This window comes from Physeter macrocephalus, chromosome 4 (assembly GCF_002837175.3).
Source record: "Physeter macrocephalus isolate SW-GA chromosome 4, ASM283717v5, whole genome shotgun sequence".
Lineage (NCBI taxonomy): Eukaryota > Metazoa > Chordata > Mammalia > Artiodactyla > Physeteridae > Physeter > Physeter macrocephalus.
In genome coordinates, this window is record NC_041217.1 from 62,156,299 (window position 1) to 62,171,530 (window position 15,232).

The 15,232-nt window shown below is 37.9% G+C and overlaps 1 protein-coding gene across 1 annotated transcript in view; it reads right to left on the minus strand.

Moving 5' to 3' along the window:
• Window positions 1-1,308: 1,308 nt before the first annotated feature.
• Window positions 1,309-15,232, minus strand: part of F5 (coagulation factor V) — a 76,783-nt gene continuing 62,859 nt past the window's right edge. Inside the window, exons 18-25 of the mRNA XM_028488690.2 lie at window positions 14,106-14,222; window positions 13,152-13,223; window positions 12,213-12,316; window positions 11,450-11,605; window positions 8,879-9,023; window positions 6,389-6,540; window positions 3,330-3,512; window positions 1,309-1,594 (exon numbers count right to left, since the gene is read on the minus strand). Coding sequence (XP_028344491.1) covers window positions 1,451-1,594; window positions 3,330-3,512; window positions 6,389-6,540; window positions 8,879-9,023; window positions 11,450-11,605; window positions 12,213-12,316; window positions 13,152-13,223; window positions 14,106-14,222 — 1,073 coding nt within the window. The 3' untranslated portion in view covers window positions 1,309-1,450. The remainder of the gene's footprint in view (window positions 1,595-3,329; window positions 3,513-6,388; window positions 6,541-8,878; window positions 9,024-11,449; window positions 11,606-12,212; window positions 12,317-13,151; window positions 13,224-14,105; window positions 14,223-15,232) is intronic.

Sequence of the window (15,232 nt, forward strand, 5' to 3'; positions counted from 1 at the left end):
GTAATTATACTCCAATAAAGATCTATTAAAAAAAAAAAAAGGACTGGCAGCTTCTGCTTCCTACCTCTTGAACACACTTGCTTTTGGGAGCCTCTACCACCTTATAAGAGGTCTAGATCACTTGTTGGAGACACCAAGTGACCAGACCACGTGGAGAAGCCTTGCAATGAGGAGAGAATCTGAAACTACTTGGAGAGGGACAGAGGACCAGCTTTCCCAACAGTCAGTTGAGCCTCCTGATGACTCTGGCTACAGTCACTGCCTAACTGTAAACTCACTAGAGACCCCAAATGAAGCCAGCAGTAAAACCACCCAGCTGTGCCCAGTCAACCTACAGAATCATGAGAAATAATAAATTAGAGGTTGTTTTAAGCACTAAGTTTTGGGGTGGTTTGTTCCACTAAAATAGATAGCGTCACCAGTGAGTCTCTCCCATGTGACTTAGAGGATACCAGAAGGCTTCTCAGTCTCACAATGTCTGTAAAATCATTAGATGCCAAGTTCCCAGGGAAGGGAGTGCTTGAAAGGGGAAGGGAGAGGTGGAGGCTGGGGCCATAAAGAGAAAGGCACTGAGAGAGAATTTCAACTGTTTGCCACCTTGGCCAGGGGCCAGTTCTAGCAAGAACAGCTGCATTTGGGCCAAGGGTTCCAATGCTCTGTATTACAGGTATTCACTTTCCTGTAAGTGAGCCTGTGTTTTGAAATAGTGTGCCATGTACTATCAGCTAGAATGAAGCCAAGGTTACATGTTCAGCCATCCCATGGTTATTTTAGATCTGTTCTATTAAAAATCCCTAACCCTGAACATCAATATATGCAATCAGTCCCAGGGGAGACCAGGCCAGATTCACAAGTCCAGCGGGACCATTGAAAACATGCTTACTTGTATCTTTACTCGTGGAGGGTCAGAAAAATCATTATCATGTCAGTAAGATAGGGTATTTTAAGCACGTGTCGTTTCATATAGTAAGACTTTTTCTCTCCACTTTCAAGAAAAACCATTGAGAAATACTGTTTGTTTCCTATACTCTTAAATCATAGTTTTTTTAAAGAAAAATATAGGAATGAAAGTTATCTGGGTTTATAAATGGTTTAAAAGAGTAATATCTCTTTTATTAATGTGTATAGGGTTTGAGAACTATAATGAAGAATGTTAACTACATGAATATTACTTTATATAGCATTTTTAATCAGTGAAAGATAAGCCTTTTCTTGTTGGTTCTTGATATTTTCCCATCTATACTCAAATTAATGCAGAGAGAGTAGTCATCATCTTTCTTAGTGGTTATAAGAAGTTATAAAGGTTTCACATATAAAATTTTATTCTCTAATAGAAAAAAGAGAAATAGTGGAAAAATTTTAATATTGAAAATGGCTCTAAAATACATTGTCCACTCTAAATGGTTTGATATCTTTGAGTCCCTCCTATCTTTTAGAATAATCAATTCTATTAAATATCACAGCCAAAGAGTTCCAGGCGAAGTGCAATGCTTTGATTCCATGTTTTAGGAATGATGCGTATAAACCTGGAAATGATTGGTGGGTTGAAAAAGTTCTTTGCATGTCCTTTGATATTATTATTTCCTTCGAAAATCTGAAAGCAAAATATGAGAAAATCTTTAAGGATGGCATAATGGGTATAAAAATCTTATACCTGAAAGTAACATAATATTGTATATCAACTGTATTTCAGTTTTAAAAACTTATAATTTTTTATCCTTTTAGTACAAACTGTGGGCATTAATGAACACATACAACATTATCACAAAGATGATCCTCAATCAATTATGAACTCACACTCCAGACATACCTCTTTAGTGATATCACCTCATCAGTGATCTGAGTTGAAACAGGGAAAAATAAAGAAATCTGATATGGTGCTGTGGAGCAGCCACAAACGCATAGCTGCCTTTAGCCCCTTTGTAGCTATGACTTTGAGCAAATTACTTACAGTCTCTGATTATCCATTTCCTTATTGGCAAAATGGGGATAATAAATTTTACCTCATAGAAGTTGTTGTAAAGATTTTAAAGAGTATGTAAACATATGACAAGTCTTTATTAAGTGCCAGATAATGGGCACCAATAAATGGTTAACTATTACTAACTTTTAAAATAAAATGCATCATGTATTTTTATTTATCCTTTTTGTCATATGCCCTATATCATCAACTAAACTGTGTTTTAGGTATGTTTCTGTCATCCCCAGCAAGTTCCTCAAGATTTACACACATCAGAAGCTAAGTCACTATTTGTTTATAAAAATGATTTTTGCCCTACTATGAGGATATCTTGATACAGTGAGAAATAAACCAAACCAAACCTAACAAATAAACAACCCAGGGGTTTAGAGAGAAAGAGATTCAAATCCATTAACTGAGATTAAGTGCTGAGCCCATGATGAGCATAAATGTCCATCCCCTTCTCCTGTGTTGCCCCTCCTACTGGTTTCAGCCCAATTCCCATTCCTGGAATATTAGGTTCATCTCCTTAGCTTTGCCTCTGGTAGTATTTTAAAACCGTATAACTAGGAATTTAGGAGTATAATGGAAGAGTTCATCTTGCAGGAAATTAGTCTCCTCATCAGGAAGGATAACAATTGTTTTAATAACAATATGACACAGAAGGGTATATGGCCATGAGTATGTGACCAGCCATGAATAACAAGTACATCCAAGCTAATGCTAATATGGTAGAAGGTTTTCTAGACCCCTGTTACAGACTGTATGTTTGTGTCCTTCCAAAATTCATATGTTCAAACCCTAATCCACAATGGGATGATATGAGGAGGTGGGTCCTTTGGGAGATGATTAGGGCTAGGAATGGGGGGGGCCCTCATGGCATCTCTGTGTGTGCACGTACCGAGGAAGGCCATATGAAAGCACAACCAGGAAGACTGCCCTCACCAAAAACCCAACCATGCTGGCACCCTGATCTAGGATTCTAGCCTCCAGAACTGTGAGAAATAAGTGTTTTTTGTTTGTCACCCAGTCTATGGTAATTTTTTATACAGTCCAAGCAGGCTGTATAACAGCCTTTCAACAGACAACCCTTTCACCATCTTTCTCAATCAGAGCTAATTAAACTTCACACCACCCCCTGCTGTTTTGTCCTCATTCTTTTATAGGTGACTCAGTCAAAACAGAAAGATAGTGTACATGGTCCCTGTCGCAAGACCAGCTACCTACAGAGCTAGGACTTGGAAGACTTAAAGAGTGACACATGTCAGTGCATGCTTATCAAATACAAAGAACTATTTGCAAATTTGAGGTTCTGTTCTCATCATAGCAGTTTTCAAATTGTTTTCTTTTTGCCAAGATACCCCTGTACCTTGTCCACCAACGAGGATTTCTCTCTGTAAGGTTTCCATTCAACTCCCTGGTCACTGTACTGGATGGTGTAGCTCTTCACATACATTTCAGAGGACAGAGACTTGCAACCCTGTGTTATAATTGCTGTTATCTTCTTGATTTTGAGCAGATCAATTTGTAACCACTGATTGTTGTTGTTTGCCTATGAAAATGATTAGAACAATGCATTTGATGTTAAAACCTTTGCTTTTTTAGACCAAGATACTCAGAAATGCACTGAGCTGGAAGGATTTCTTTTCTGTCTCATCCTTGAGGATTCCCCTTTCTCCTAGAATCCTTCCCTGTTCCTTCTTGTTTATTGTCAGCAGGTTTATAAACTTTTGGAATATTTCACACATTGTACAACAGTTATTTGTTTACTTGTGTTCCTTACCCTTTGAGGACAGGGACTTAGTTTTGTTTTCAGGTGTTCACCACGATGTATGGCACACAGCTGGTGCTCAACAAATAAATACATTTTATTTGAGAAAAAGTATTAAATTGCTAAATTACCTGTAAATATTTTTCTCTTAAGCAAGTTTATTTAAATGCTATGGTGATATTACTGAAGAGTTATCTGAGAAAGAATTAGATAGTATCCTCTCTCAATTTAACTTATTTTAGAAAAGCCCCACTTTTCTTTCCATTGCTAATGTCCAATAGGAGAAGTAGTCCAATTTCTTCTTTTCTGATATTTCAAATAAATGTAATATCTGAGAGACCTAATAAAGCTACACCCAGGGCTGGATATGGCATAGTAGTTGTCCTGTCTCTGGCCTAACAAAATGCGTAATTTTATGATAGGCACTTGGAGAAAGGATCAGAAAGACTAATTGAGTTTTAGAGTAATCTGAGATTAATTTTCATCTTTGGGAGGTTTATCATGCCCCATAGTCTCATTCAATTCTATATGAAATAATGAATATTGATATATTTTCTCAACATCACTCATATGTGCATGTCTGTATGTGTATACACATATGTATGTATATGTGTAGTCACAAATGTATGTATATGTGTAGTCACATGTTATTGTATTTTTAAAGCAAATTAATTGAATTAAAATGATTGTATTAGATAATTTTGGTTAATTTTGTAACACCCTCTAGTGACATCTGGTGGTATTTTAGTGTGTCTTCAAATCAAGGTTGTACGAGTGATACAGAATGCATATAGATAGCTAGCGGAGCTTTGTAGGTGTAAATTTCTTTTGGAGGCATCAAAGAGGTAGAGACACTTCAGTCTGCATGCATACCTGCATATGTCTGGCTTAGATTTTCCGCCTCTCTAACGAAACCCTATACAAGACATTTCATACTATTGAAGGTTAAGTGAAACAAATAGTTTTGACCTAAAATTCCAGATTTAAAATGACAGCTTTAAAAATTAAAATTAGACTTTTATCTTTGCAGCCTTTACTATATCACAAAACTAAGAGCAAATTATATAGAGAGCAAAATTTTTTTAAAGGCTGTAAAATGGAGGGTGGGATGACAAGGTTACACCATGAACAGGTCTAAAGGGCCATCGGGGAAAGAATTGGTTGATACCCTCTCTCTAACTTTTTTTTTTGGGCCGCGCTGCATGGCTTGCAGATCTTAGTTCCCCCACCAGGGATCAAACCCAGGCCACCTGCAGTGGAAGCGAAGTCCTAACCACTGGAACGCCAGGGAAGTCCCTTTATTTTAGTTATATTTATTTAATTTTATTTATATTATAGAAATTAAATCAATATAATGTTACACAACATTATTACTTCTGTGGGTCTCAGTTCCCCCCTTTGCAAAATTGCAAAATAAGGTGCTTGGGTTGCTTCAAATGGTGCAAGGAGCATAGATCTGTCTATCGGGAGAGTGGGATTCCTGATTCCGCCACCAGGCTAAGCTAAAATTATTTAACCTCGTTTGCATTTGGACTTAAAAGGAAAATCTGGACCAGATGCTTTGTAAAACTCTTTGCCTTTCTAACATTCTATGATTCTGTGATGATCCAGAAATGAGTCTCAAGGCACAGACATAGTTGCCCAAGACTCTCTGTATTGGGCCCAGATAGTCTCTTCTATTTGCTCCCCTTGCATCACACCATTCCCTCCTCCTTTATCTGGTGGCCTGATTTAAGATTAGGATGTGGGATTCTATACAGAGTCCAGGGAATTGGAGTGTAGCTTCCTTAAGGGAGGGAGTTAGGAGGACAGAAAATAGGGAACCTGGATTAAGTTGATTGACTGGACTGTTCTGATTTTTGATGCCATTCAGATTTTTCAGGTCAGTCGAAGAATGAAATAAATATGAGTCAATTATTAATAGTTACCCTAGAACTAAGTTACCTTACTTACTCAATGGGCTAATATCAAGGGAAATATAACTCTCTGCAAGATGTTCACAAAACTTAGATCACAGATTTATAAACCTGGTTTTGCAGCATCTTATCAGACTGCCAGTTATCTAAAGGAATGTTACAAAGTTCTGAAAAAATGAGAACAAACGAATTTAAATGACACTCTTAAGAAAATGAAAAATATTGCTAAATTCTGGAGAGAACAAAAAGAAGACAAGATGTTGCAAATCTAAGTCATTTATCCCTAATGGAAGTTGTCTCGATCAGGAGTTGGCAAACTACAGCCCAAGGCCAAACCTGGCCTACTGCCTGTTTTTGTAAATAAGGTTTTATTGGAACACAGCCATGTTCATGCATTTACATATTGTTGACGGCTGCTTCCCTGCAACAATGGCAGAGTTGAGTAGTTATGACAGAGAATGTATGGCTCACAAAGGCTAAAATATTATCTGGCCCTTTGCAGAAAAATTTTGCCCACCCCTAGTCTAAATCAAGACCACAGAGATGACAACTTCTCTCTGAGCCAAAGTTCGAGCTAAAGCTATCAAGACAACACACATCCTAGTTTTCAGACCTAGGATCATAATCTGCAGAAGCAGAAGATGATACTCTGGCTTCCCAGGGCCCCCATGTTCCCTGTAGTGAGGGCCTATGCTTTCTTCTGAAAGGCTGAGAGAATTCCATTTGCAGGGGACATTTCACCTTGGCTTGCCAGGCATTCACACGGCCCTGGGCATTAAGACGGGCACAGAAGGGTTCCCAGTAATCTCCCCACCAAGATTTTTTAAATGAGGAAGCTGTGATTTGCTTGTCTTCTATCTTTCCACTTTCCATACCCAGAGGTGTGGAGCATCCTGTCAAGAAAAAAGTAATGTGATTAATTATATACCACTGATATTCCTTGCATGGCATTTTGTACTTCAGAGGAGACAAGAAATAATATTACTGCTAAGTAATGACAAAAACAACCATCACAGCAATGAACATTTATTGTCCAAGTGCTAAACCCTGTTTTCAGGCTTCACATGTATTACTTAATGCTCTTAAATATCTCCATTTTACAAACGAGAAAACAAAAGCACAGCAAGAAAAAGTAACTTGACTAAAATAATACTGCTAGAAGAATCAGAAACTAGCTTTGAGTCCAGCCAGTCTGACATCAAATACCATGTTCTAAACATCTAAACTCATTTCCCTCCTTCAGTGAGTCATGGAACCTTTGTTTTTTGCTTTGAGGTAGACAATACTCCTAAAGTATCTATGTATATAAAAACATACTCTATTTCTTCTAACAAAAGCTACAAAGAAGAAGTTATAGGGGACCTTGGTAGTCACATTTAATATTTTATTCCCAACCCTTTGAGGGTGATTCATGTGATACACCCTTTAGAATTTTGCCAAGGCATGAATTTGAACGTCACAGGCAACAAAGCTGATCTGTGAGTGTAAGAAACATATCTAGTGAGTGAGCCCAGCTGACTGCCCATCATCATCATCTTTGTGACACTTTGTTCTTGCTAGTAAATCATGCAGACATTTTCTTGAAGTGATACCTTACTTTCTTCATGAAACAAAGGCTTCAAAGAAGAAAGCTTACTGCTAATACTAATTATATAAACATCAAGAAAGTGAAGAGATCTTAAAAAGTAATACTTCTTGTATAGAAAATAGAGGTTTTAAATAGACTAACATTGTTGAATGTCACATTTTAGGGTAGCTTGACTCTATGACCTGAACAAACTACCAGTTACATCGCATACCATATGGAAAGAAAAACGATAATGACTTATAGAGCTGTTTCAAGTTTTCCTGCCTGATCAAAATTTGCAAATTTTTTTTGATGTGGACCATTTTTAAAGTCTTTATTGAATTTGTTACAATACTGCTTCTGTTTTATGTTTTGGTTTTTTGGCCACGAGGCATGTGGGATCTTAACTCCCCACCAGGGATCGAACATGCACCCCCTGCATTGGAAGGCGAAGTCTTAACCACTGGACTGCCAGAGAAATCCCCCAAATTTGCATTTTATGTGGAAGATGTTATATAGCATTGCTATCTGAGCATTGGCAAAATGCCCATTTCCATATCCCTCATGAATATCAAGAGTTATTGTACTGTTATCTGTTTATCAGCTGATAAGAAATTTATTGCAAGGTTCAGTTTTCTCCACTGTAAGCCGTGGTTTTTTCCTTCTACCCTGAGAAGGCACTGTAGCTTCCCAACAGATGTGCCACAGCAAGTTTTAGGTGTGCCTGTATGTGTGTGTGTGTGTGTATATATATATATATATATATATAATATATATATACATACATACATATATATTGTTAAAATATGTCTTTATTTTGCCTTCCTTGTTGAAGAATATTTTTGCTGGACAGGTGTGCCTGTATATTGATCTCCCTCCCCCCTCAGCCCTTGAGCAGCTAGGTGGTGCCTAGATCAGCCAAGCCCAGGGTGGATTGCTTCATTCTTTTACCCCAGACTGTGAGACAGATATTATATTTTATATGTGCTTTGAAGTGAAAAAATTTGGAAAGCACCACTTTAAGAGTCAGAGAAGAAGAATAGTTGATAAAATCCTTAAGTATCTTGTTATATATAGTAGAATTTTATTATGGCCATTTATGATTATCTAGATTTATTTATACCACAGGTCACATTACATCCCCTGAAAAATAGAAGCTTACATAGAAAAGGCTTGGATACCTACATAGAGTGTGAAACAGAATACAGAGTTCAAGCAAGGTTTCAAGAAGTTGGGAGGCAGATTTATATTTCAAAAACATTCACTGAACACCTAATATATGCCAGTAATGTTGCTAGCTACTTTTATTACATTAAAGTCTGAGTGACCTGGCTGGAAGACTTTGGAAGAGTCAGACGTAGTTTGACTCTCAGTTCTTATTGAAAATGGGCTGATGGAGGTCATTCTTCGCTAGGGCCCTTCCTTAGAGGGTCAAGGCAGTATCCATATGATCCAGGAATTCTTCAGAGAGCCTGCCCTCTGTCTGGTAGAACCAGTCTTAGTCTAGATCACAATGAGAGTTTACCTGAGTGGAACCTCTGTTTCACAAAGGTTTTTCTAGGAACCTAAGTGAAGAGAACTAAAAATTCTACCCATTCTCCCATACCCCCCAAATCTTGATTTTCTGAGTGGCAGCTAGAAAACAATGCATCTGTGTTCCTTACCGTTAACCTCGCAACCTTGCAGTTCCAATCGAAGGGCAGGTTTGTTATAGGATTTAGTTGGAGAGATTCTAATATATCTAGCCACAACAGGTGGGTCAAACTGATTCTCTTTTATTGTAGAGGCATCTGAATTGCCATTAAAATACTAGAGGAAGAGAGGAAAATTTAGTTATATAACAATTCTCTATAAGGTAATTTTATAATAAAATTTTCATCCAATTTAATATTGTAATACTAAGTTTTCATGTAGCCTGAATCAAATTAATTTGGTCTTAAAAGATAACTGGGAATACTTCCACTTCAGGAAGATGGTATAAGTACAATTGAAAACATAAAAAGACTCTGAAAGGTGGAGAAAAGGCAGACTGGCTAGGGTTCTCAGGACCCAAGGAACAACACAGTGGCGAGTCCCCTGGGTTTTCTTTTTACCGCATATACAGACTTGAAGCCAGGAACCAGGAAACACGAATAGGTGCAGACAAAAAAAAAAAAAAAAAAAAAAAAAGCCAGCAAAAGCCTTCTTTCTCTAGCCTCAGGACCAGAAAAGAGCAGTCTAACAAGACAGAAAACTTTTAGATAACAATTATTCTACTTCAAGCCAAACATCATAGAATAGAAAACACTGTGGCCCCTTCCCTACTCACAGCAGCAAAGGCCAACTGGGGAGCCTAGACTTCCATGCTCATGAGACTGTAAGGAGGCACCCTGACTGGGGTTGTGTCAGAGAAAGCCAAATAGAGACCCAGGATCTTCATCTCTTCCAGCTTCTAATAAGGCTCCCACTCCTGCAGTGTCAGTGGATACCATCCCATCCCCACCCAGCAGCAAAGAGGAGGGGTCCCAGCTCAGGTGTCAACAGAGGAGGCCAAGTAGGGAATGGACTTTGACCTCTTCCTGGCAGTAAAGAGGCTGTGCCCCATCCCATTTCCCTACCAGAACAGTGTCAGGAAGAACCAACTAAAACAAAAGAGTGGATATCAGTAATATTGAAAACAGAAAAGCAATAGATAACAGCAGTGAAACAAAGGGCCAGTTATTCAAAAAGATTTTTAAAAATTGGCAAATCTCTAGCAAGACTGACAAAGCAAAAAGAGAAGAGATGCAAATTACCAATATCATAAATGAAATAGGCAATATCACTACAGACCCTGCAGGCATCAAAAGGATAATAAGAGAATACTACAAACAACCCTTACACATAAATTTAACAACTTAGAGGAAATGGACCAACTGACTGAAAAAACACAAACTATCCAAATTCACCCAATATGAAATAGGTAATTTGAAGAGCCTGTAACTATTAAAGAAATTGAATTTATAATTTTAAAATTCCCAGAAAACAAATCTCCAGGTCCACCTGGTTTTGCTGGTGAATTATACCAAATGTTTAAAGAATTAACACCAATACTAGCTTATCTCTTCCAGAAAACAGAATAGAAGAGCATACTACCTAATTTATTTTATGAAGCTAGTATTACTCTGATATTAAAACAAAAAAGACAGTATAAACAAATAAAACTACACACAAATATCCCTCATGAACATAGATGCAAAAATCTTTAAGCTATGGACTTTAACTGTAATTTGTGTACTGTCTCCAATACTGATTGGTAAGAACCATAATTTAAGATTTTCATGATCTATTCTAAGTTATAGTGCAAATAATTTATTATTAGAAATAGCTAAATGATAATATAGAAGATAGTAACACAGGAAATGATTTACAGAAAAAATGAAACTGATTCAAGGTTATCAGTGTAATAATGGTGGACTGACTCCTTCCATTCAGATAGCTTTCTTTGAAGAGGAGGGTAAGGGAGAAGGGGAAGAATCAGGGCTGGTATAATTGGGTCATTGGGAATAAACTGGCTGAGCCCCTGGACAATCCAACAGAGTAAAGTCACTCCTCAGGCATGGCAGCCAAAAAAATATGTGAGAATCACACTGCCTCAGAGCATTACTTGTATTAACACTACTATTTCCTTCAGTTACACTGAAATAAAGAACAAAATAAAATATAAGTTAGTAAAATCAAAACTCTTGGAGGCCAATTTTTAGCATGAGCTCTTTAAGGCACAAGACCAGGTATTCTACCCTATTGAATATCATCTGCCAATCTGAGAAGTATGGGTATTTAGTTTGATTATAAAGAGATTTTTTTTTTCAAGTTTTATGAAGTTTTGAAATTTCAGAAGTCAAGCTTATCCATTTAATTTGTAATATATAGGCATGTCATTTTACCACTTTCCTCCATAAGACACTAAGAAAGCCATTTGTATTTATAACATCCAGAAAGGTGGGGCTTTATTTGTTTTGTTTTGTTTTTTGCGGTACGCGGGCCTCTCACTGTTGTGGCCTCTCCCTTTGCGGAGCACAGGCTCCGCGGCCATGGCTCACGGGCCCAGCCGCTCTGCAGCATGTGGGATCTTCCCAGACCGGGACACGAACCCGCGTCCCCTGCATCGGCAGGCAGACTCTCAACCACTGCGCCACCAGGGAAGCCCCAGGAAGGTATTTTTAAAAAAGATATAGTAACCCTAGGCTCGGGAAGAAACAACAATGCACACAGACCATCACGTTCCTAGTGCTGTTCCCTTTGAAGATCCGCCAGTTTGTCTGGTCAGAGCTGTAAGCCACAAAGAACTCGGTGGTGTAGTAAGACTTCAGGTAGTGTTTGGCACCTTGGGTCTGGATCCCCGTGAACAGGACTTCCCTTTGCATGTCTACCTGCAATATAGAAAAGCCATTAAGCAGAACCATCCTTGTCAACAAGTCACACACTGCCTTAATTCATTGTACAACTAACCTTCTTTAGAAAAAAGAACCAACACCTAACAAACTAATAAAATGGCTAGGGGAAATCCGTATTTGAGCACAGGGTACCTGAACTTGAATCCAAACTCAACCACTAACTAGTGTATGTGACATTGGGAAGTTAGTTAATCCCTCTGTGCATTAGGGGTTTTTTATCTGTAAAATGGGATATTACTAGAAATAACCTCATAGCATTCATTTTGAGTATGTAAAGTACTTAGAATGGTGCCTAGCACCTAGTAATTGTCATTTCCCCTAGCAACATTGCAAGAACAAAAAGAAGAAATTATTAAATCACTGTCATTTTTATTATTACAGGGAATCCCCAGGCAGGCCAGTGGTTAAGACTCTGCACTTACACTACCAAGGGCCTGGGTTCAATCCCTGGTCAGGGAACTAATATCCCACAAGCCATGTAGCACTGCCAAAAAACAAAAACAAAAACAAAATCTCCCACATTTTTACTATTACAGTAGGGGTAAATATTATCAGGTTAATATATCAGGTTAATAAGATATACCTGGATCCAAGGTTTAGGGTTAAATTCTACTGAAAGTTTTTCTGCAATCCAAGCATTATATGATCCACCATTGTTTAGTCTTGCTAATTTGGGTTCCCAATAACCTAAATCCAAAGGAAGAAAACAATTTATTCTGAATTAAAAAAAAAAAAAAGGAAAACACCATACAGCTAGCAATTTCTCAAGTGAGTTTAGTCCCAGTGGAAAAGCAGATTCCTAAAGGAACTTCTGTTGCAATTAGGAGACAAGGTAGTTGACACAGGCCTCAGCTACTAAGTCAGTCCCTGATTATGAAATCTTGGTTTCAGGCCTATGCTTGGACAGCTGTCAACTACCACCCACCCCCTTTATTGCATATAGGTCATATTTATTTTTTCTTAATTATGTTGATGTGGTTTCTGCCTAGTGTACCTGCCTAACAGAAAGACATGGGAGGAATTTGTGGGAGCCTCATGATCCCTTACAATTGACCTTTTGATGTTGGGAAGAGTTTGAGGCAGAGAACGGAAACTTAGGAGGAGTTCCTGACGTACAGTGGGTGGACAAAAAGTTTCTTGAACAGATGCATGGTTGATGCAGCAAAGGGCTCTATTAATGGGGACTGTAATACCTGGCCTATAAGACCCTGTGAATCTGGCTAGAATATTATATGGGTTAGTTCCATTGACATCTTACATTCTACAAAAAACAGAGTAATGAGTAATTTCTGCTTAGAAAATACATATAACAAAGTAAAATTTCCACGGTTAGAGATCATACCTCTAGTGGGTCAGTAATTAGATATTTTACTGCTGTTTTACTATGTTGTGGTAGAGAAAAGCCTAGAGAGGAGCAATGGCCCATGGATTCAATAGGCAGCGTTGTCATGTACAGTTTTGCAGGCCGTATGCAGCACAATTGTAGAACATGCCTTTTACAGGCTATGATGCTACTACTTACCCCAAAACTCAGAAGCCTTGATCTGTGAATCAGCTATGAGACCAGTGCTTAGTCCCATTGGCATTTTACAGTCTACAAAATAATAGAACAGTGAATAATTTTTGCTTAGAAAGCACATATAATAAAGTAAAATCTCTATGGCTATAGATTATACCTCTAGTGGGTCAGTAATTAGATGTTTTCACCTACCTGTGGGGCACTGACTTAAATATGTCTGACCATAAAATCGTAAATGTACTAGCAAGAACTGGTCCTTTAATAGAAATTAAAATTAGTGACGCCCTAGTGGAAAACAACTTATCCTGAAGTGCAAATACTTTTTAAATTGATTTCCATCTGTTTGTATCATAAAATAAGCCATTTTACAATATTAAGTACTGTCCCTCATAAGACTGTGTTCTCAAAAGTTGACCTGAAAGTTACAATGTTATTTATATACTGATCAAAGAAGGGAATACTAGCCACTGAACTATCTGGATGTTGACACAGTGCTTGGTACTCAACAGGTGCTTAATAAATGCTGGCTTGCTGGCTGGCTGGCTGGTTGGATGGACAGACAGATGGACAGATGGAAACTGTGTTTCTCGAATACTGAAATGCCAAGTTCAGTGACTATCTCTGTCACAGTTGAATTCCTGGTTTCTCTCCCCTCCTCTACCCTGGAGTCTGGAGAATTTCTTATGTTCACTTCCCCACGGATCACAAATCATGAAGGAGGATGCTTTATATTGGTTCCTCAAATGAGAGGAGTGCCTTTGGTTTGAACCATTTGGCTTAAAACTGATGTTTGCAGTATAGTCAGACTATAGGTCAGAATAAAAGAAATTACTGCTACAGATCATGCCTCTGTTATGTCAGAGTTCTCAGAGTTGAATATTTCCAATCTAAAAATTGGTAATATTCTAGGGACAGGCACTCTCCTGCTAAAAAAATAATGTGGCTCTTGGATGATACCTCTGTCTGTGATGAGAAATAGCGTTTGCATCCCTGCTCTCTGGTTTTCTCCAACTTCTGTGTCTAGGAGCCACCAGCCAGGTTTTGAAGCCTTCATTTCAAGAGTTTTAAATGAACCTAAAATAGAGAGTAAAGGACAACATTGCATACACAAAGATTAACAGGTTAACATTGGTTGACCACTACCAAAGAATCCTAAAATCCCTGAATTGCAAGTGGTTTAGAATATAACTTAAGAGTTACCCATTTCTCTTTAGGCAAGACTACAGATGTAACAAAGAGATCAAAACAAAACAACAATGACAACACACACACAAACTTACTATAAATAAATTGCCCTGGGACTGTAAAAAATCTCCAACGCCCCTTACTAGAAAGAAGCTTTCATTTATCTAAATATAATGTTACAAGTTAACCCATATATAATACAGCTTATCAAAGCAACCTTGAATGATATGTCATTGGGCCTCAAAAATACTGTACATGTTTCCTTTCTCTCTCTTCATTTCTCTAGTTTTTCTTTTTTATCTGAGAAAATTAAAATAAAACATCCTTCCCCCGTGTTTCAATTTTTCTATAAAGTTTACATTTTAGAGAGAGATGTACAAAAATTGTTTCAGAAAATCACTGAAAGAATGAGATTTCTGAAACCTCTGATTATCCATTCTGGTATTTAACATTACCTACCGCCAGTTAATACTTAAATTCTGCTGACTATAATATGTGACCATTTCCTAGATTGTGAGTAAAAAGTAATAGCTGATGGTCATCCTCCTCAAACACGCTAAAAAAGACCTCCAGCCTTCTACTCTCTAATGCAGATATTAGGTCTGAAGATTTAGGTGGGTCAGAGAACCACAGCTTCTCGCACACAGGCTCATGGAAAGGATGACTGATCTGGTAACACTTGGTGAAAAGTTAGGAGTGAGTTTGACCTAATCCTTTCTGCCCCTGATTTTAACAGAGTGGGTCTTTATAGCTTTGTTAATGAGAAACTGCCATGTTTCAAACAAACAAAGACCCTCTTTACCCCATCCTTAACTAAATCGGGCCCATTTGGACTTGGGTGCCTACATCTGAGTCTGATTCACACAGCAACCTCCCCACCCAGAGTCCTGTCAAAGGAC